The following is a 6,104-nucleotide window of genomic DNA, read 5'->3' as shown; positions in this document are numbered from 1 at the left end:
CTTAGCCTCGCAGTCTCATCACCATCATCATCATTGTATCTGTATTGATAACCATATTGATCCAACGATGAGAAGGGATTCAAAAAGAAATCCCAATGTGGGTTCTGAGAGAACGAATTTGAATCGCTTGGTCTATTATGAGGCGAAGAAGCGAATGGCCTACTCATTTGTGAAGCTTCATAGGTGAAAAAGCCATCATCACCATAATTGCTTGAAGGATAGAATGATTCAACCCTACCAGTTTCCGGTGCTCTGAGCCATTCCTCAACAGGAACTGAAGAGTTACCACCTGACCTCAAATAGTTTATCACATAAGTTGTGTTTCTCTCAGACTTCACAGGAATTCCAACGATATCAGGGCTCAATCTCTTTACTGGTGTGAAGGGAGGAGTTGCGTAGTGATCTGCAAAGAAATCATGATGCTCATTTCCTTCGACAAATTTAAGGAGAGAGAGGGAGACTCTCCTTAGAGAATCCATATAAGCGATGTGGCTCAAAGCAAATCTATATCTCTGCTCAATTGCTTGTTTGATGAAGTTCTTTCGATCTCTGCAGAGCTTGACAACCTCTTCTTCATCCAATTTAGAAGCAGAGCATCCCATCTTTGAAGTCTGTTTCTATGAATTTTTCAGACCCGAGTCGAAGGCAGGATCAATAGGGAAATATCGGCGATATTCTGTCGAACTTATAAGATTTTGTAGCAGCAGGTCATACATCTGAGCCATCCAAGAAAAGCACATTTGACAGAGCGAAGAAAGATTTAAGTTTTCTCTACGAGGATGTTAGAGGCTATTGGATTACTTAAATCTCAAGTATAGAACTCATGAAAGACTTGGAAGAAAGTTATACTTACGGTGACAAGAAATGAATTTAAGCTTCCTTTTCCAAATCTCCTATTCAACTCCTCAACATAATAAGGCACTAAAATCCCAAATCTTTGCTATGAAGTATTGCACCATTCTTGAGCCGCAAATATGAATTTGGAACAGAGACATGGAAATTAGGATTTATTCAAGATGGAAGATAAGAAAAGAAAAGAGATGCAGCCTGGAAAAAAAAAGAAAAAAAAAAGAAACAGACTCGTGGAAAAATTATAGGCTAATATAATCAAACGTATCATCATGTTTTGAAAAGTTTAATTACGTGCAACGAAAGGGATTACTAAATGGTGAAGGATATGAAATTAAATCAAGAATGGAACTTCCAAAGGGCAAACCAAAAAGAATGGAACTTATCAGTAAATTAAATCAAGGATATGAAATCTTTGAAAATATACAAATAACTAAAAGAAGATGCCACCAACAAGTAATAAATAAGAATTAGCTGAAAAGAGAATTAAAAAAAATTCAAAAATAACAGAATGAGAAATCAATGTAAGCGTATAACATAAAAGCAGACATGCATGTAGAGAAAAAAAAATTTATTTTTTGAGGATATACACATATTAAAGCTCTAACAAATAAGGGGGGAAATTGAATCAAAAGAAAAGAATGAATAGAAATAATCATATGCATATGATTCTTAAAATCCGAGACGCGCACGCTCACGGTCACCAGCATCACAGGAAGCATGAAAAGCAAGAATTTGAAATACTAGTTATGAGAAGTAGAGATGCTCATGAAAAGCGACCTCTTTATGAGTTCAAAGGTATTGAATTCTGGAAGTGAACTCTTCATGAATATAATTTAATTTAATTTTTTTTGTAAAAGAAACAAGGGCCTTGCCCGATTAATTTATCGCGAATTCAATCATAATCTTAAATTTTAATTTCCTAGTTGAAGAAAGAAGTGATGTTATTACAGATGATTCCTGTTCTGTTATCTGAGTAACCAAAAAAGAAAAATTTGATGACAATATCCACATTAAATAGAAAACCCACATGACAATTAAGATATTTCTTATTTGATCAAATGTAACATAAGAAATACAGCGCGTTCTACTGGATAATGCCACAAATGAATTAAGGAGGGGAAAAAAAATAAACTGATCAAAAAGAGCAGACAAAACTATGGATGGAAAAAAATGATCGATTTAATAGAAAAAACAAACCTGGGCATGCTCAGATTGCTAGAAAACAGAGGATTGTTTTGAGAGAGCAACGTCTAAATGAGCTTTAAAAAGCAGAATGAATGCTAGAAGAAAGAAAGAAAGGAAACATGTTCCCTGAATTACCCCTCAAAGATGTCTAAAATCACGAAGCGAACCATTCGTTTACATTTTTATATCATATATAGGCTCTTTATTAAAGGACTGGGCCTTCTTTTGTCCATCCATACCCATGCTACAACTGTTTAGCAAGTTTTGGGTAATAATAAAAGGAGTAAGTAAATTCATGATTTGATTTGCTGAATTTAGTAAGATATAAGGGATTTAGTAAGTAATAAATAAATGAATTTTGTGAATTAATTATGGCGGAAAGTGGAAATTGCACACGGTATGAGAATTTGAAAAAGGAACAAAAGGTTGCGAGAGAAGAGAATAAAATGGGCCGAGTCGGTTAGAAAAAAGTAGGGGGGAGAGAATAGATTCGGGCCCATCTTATGACGCTTTCTGCTCTTTGTGGAGTTGAATTTATTCTCCAAAACAACCCTTAAAAAGAAGAAATATTTATGTAAATGTCTAAAACAACGCAATAATTAGAAAATAATGGGTATTAGAACATAATAAAGTGGCAGCTTACTTTGCTAAATCAGGTACTAAGAGATGGACGTGTGACGAGTCTTATCCAATAACATAACGGATTGATGCGTCTTATCTCTTAATAGCTCATTTAACAAAATAAACAGCAAGCTTATACCTATCAAACCCTAGTTATAATTGTGCACAGCGGTAACGTTGAGCTTCTTCAACGGGCTTGAATTTAGTATCTCGATCATTGAATTTGTTATTAGTTCACATCAAAGCCTTAAACTCTTTTAAATTTAGTCCCTCAAATCATTGAAATCATTACTAAGCCTTCTACTTCTCAGGAGTTGCTTCAAACTAATCATGGGGATGAGGGTATTCAATGGCAATTGAAGATTTGAGGGATAAATTTGAAGCAAATTAAGAATTTGGGAATGTATATAATAGCAATTTCCATGATTTCAGAGGCCAATTTCAAAGCATTAGAGTTTTAAGGGAGAAATGCCGAAAAGACTCTTTTTTATGAAATAAATAATAAATAAATTTTGCATCATGGATTCTAGCCCCCTTGGAATAAATTTTCTGATTTCGCCACTAGATATGTGATAATCCTAGCCACTTTTTTTTATTTGATAAAAACACACAATATAGATGTACCCCAAGCTTATAGAATCTCATGTATAACCTTACATGTGTTTCAATATCAATTTTACAAGTGTTTATGAACTTTTTTGTATACTAGCTGGGATGCACGTGCATTGCCCGTGGTCAAATACTATGGTTATATATGTAGAGTTTATGTTCTTATTATAACTAGCTTAACGATTTAGGGGGTCGACACAATTGAGCCTTTTGATTTTTGACTGTGTACACGTTTTTATACAAATACATCTTGAGGTGTATTTCTTTTAAACTGTTTTTATTCTCTCTTGTTTTCTTTCTCACCAAATTTTTTTAATCTAGTTTAGGGACATAGAGGTGCATGGTGAGTCGGTGACTTTTGTATTTCTTAAATTTGACTTTGTATTTTCAACATTTTGAGGGATCAATACGCAATTCATAGAATTTTAGGGATGAAAATGTAATTTCTGCAATAACTGAATTTTACAGGGGGGTCAAACTGTAATTTTTGCACTGGGTTGCAAAACTAGGCTGAAATGCAATTTCAACTATTTTTTCGAGGTGTGAACTATAAATTCTAGACTAGATTGCAAAATTTGACTCAAATTTAATTTTTATAGATTCTAGGGTGTAAACTGTATATTCTAGACTGGTCTTGTAATTTCAGAATTGTTTAGATCGATTTTAGCAGACTTCGAGGGAGGCTGTCCACGATGATTTTACAAAGCCGAGAGAATATTTTGTAATTTAAGAATTTGTGGAGGGGTTTATTTGTAATGTGCGCAACTTCTTGATATTGGGAAATAGTTTGGCGGATTCCAATTTCCTTTTATAATTTTTTGTTGGTTTATGATAGCTTCCTTGTTAGAATAGGAATATATTATGGGGAATATTAGCATGCACCTACATCCCTTAGAATCCCAATAAAACTTAATTTAACTAAACTAGTATAGTGCGCTCTCTAAGAGCATGCATGTTTTGTTTTATGTATTTTTTTGTTAACGGGCAGAATAATCAAATGATTTATATAGCAATATAAATTTTTTTTGCTATATAAATTTTTTTTAAATGAATAAATTGTATGATAAAATCGTGTATAAAGAACTATATGATTAGTAATTATAGCTTGGATAATTGTTATAATTTATTCATACATTATTAAAATAATTATAATATATTAAATAATTTCTTCTCTTTTAGATATAATAATATTATACATAGCATACTCATAATACTATTAGTAACTACATCTGAATTTCATAATTAGTTTATTACACTATTAGTAAATAGTTTGCTAAATTACATAATTATCAAATTATAGTGTAATTTATTAATTTAAAATAATAGTGTAATTTATTAATTTAAAATATACTATTAAAATCATTATACTCTTAGTACTATTACAATTACAATAAATAATTTTTTTCCCATACTATTATCATACTTTAAAAATGCTATTAAGATGAAAGTTAACATGTATTCCTCCATAAAAGGTGAAACCTGAAGGCATAAGGCATAAGTCTAATGATTTTTTTTTAAATTTTTCTAAAAGTTTAAATATTATGTGAAGATAAATTAGGGATAATTTTAAACTTTTAAATGTTATGTGACCAAAGGTTTTGAAAAAGTGAGGAAATGCAAAATTAATAAGAGGTTAGATATAATTAGTGAATGATTAACTACAGTTAATGACATATTTGAGAACTATCAAACTTAAAAGGGCACAAATAGAAATGAAAAGTTTTGACAATAAAATCCTCTTTTATATGTAATACGGACTGGTATAGCACGCATGTTTTGCACATGGACAACTTGTTTTATGTTCAGATATATATGAAAAAGTGTTCCCACTTATATATTTACAACAAAATTAATCATAATCCAATCAAAATATAGTATTATGCTACAATGTAAAATGGTTATATGGCATGAGCTTAAATTCACATTGATGTTTGTGTTTTATGGATTTTTTTTGCATGAATTCTATAATCTATCGTGAAAATCAACTTGCGGTATATTATAAACAGCAAAAAAACTATTTGGGTGTAAACTATTACCTTGATATATTAAAATTCAAGGTGTAATATAATCATTCACAATTCAAGAGCATGAAATAAAAAGGGGAATATATCTGTTATTTGTACACCAATCAAAGAGCTTTAAATGTAATGCATGCAAGAAAAGAATCATGCAGAATCTTTTGTAGGTTGTCTAAAATTTACTACAGATAGTTGTGTTGGTCTTCTTGTTTTGATGGTGATTTAGCAAACAATTTACATCTAATATTGTTTGTCTAGTATTTGTGTTTTATATTTATTCTAGGCAAACAACATGTTGGAGGTTGGATGGATTGAGCCTACACGGTCATATTAAGAGGAGGTTGGCGGAATAGTGGAGTGAAGCAATGCACATTCAAGTCAAGATCCAAGTTCAAGCTTCATCCGCAAGAATACTAAGAAGAGCTTCATCGAAGATCAAGATAGCTTAGGTAATTTAGTTTTAGGTTTATACTTGTGTGTAGATACTTTAAGCTCATATATTAATCACACACACGTATTTGTTGATTTTGTTGAAATATAGGTGTTTTTTGTGAAAATATTGTTTTATTTGTTTATAGACTTTAATATTAGTTTATACATACTTTATTAAGTCTATAAAATCACTTTATAAAGTTTCAAAACATGGTTTAGTCAAATGACAAAAACAAGTGTGTTTACATTTATATGTTTTGGACTATTTTGCAAAATAATGATATTTTACAAATATGAAGTATAATTCTAAAAATTCTTTTTGTAACATGTTCATTAACATGTTTATAAACATTCTCCAAAGTTTTACATTTTTTAGAATTTATTTGC

The 6,104-nt window shown here is 31.0% G+C and overlaps 1 protein-coding gene across 1 annotated transcript in view; it reads right to left on the bottom strand.

Moving 5' to 3' along the window:
• The window catches only part of LOC109842630, a 6,511-nt gene extending 4,380 nt beyond the window's left edge, over positions 1-2,131 (bottom strand). Inside the window, exons 1-3 of the mRNA XM_020411481.1 lie at positions 2,050-2,131; positions 854-960; positions 7-716 (exon numbers count right to left, since the gene is read on the bottom strand). Coding sequence (XP_020267070.1) covers positions 7-602 — 596 coding nt within the window. The 5' untranslated portion in view covers positions 603-716; positions 854-960; positions 2,050-2,131. The remainder of the gene's footprint in view (positions 1-6; positions 717-853; positions 961-2,049) is intronic.

This window comes from Asparagus officinalis, chromosome 5 (genome assembly GCF_001876935.1).
Source record: "Asparagus officinalis chromosome 5, Aspof.V1, whole genome shotgun sequence".
Lineage (NCBI taxonomy): Eukaryota > Viridiplantae > Streptophyta > Magnoliopsida > Asparagales > Asparagaceae > Asparagus > Asparagus officinalis.
Note: the sequence above shows the minus strand (reverse complement) of the source record. Positions and strands in the feature narration are given on the sequence as shown.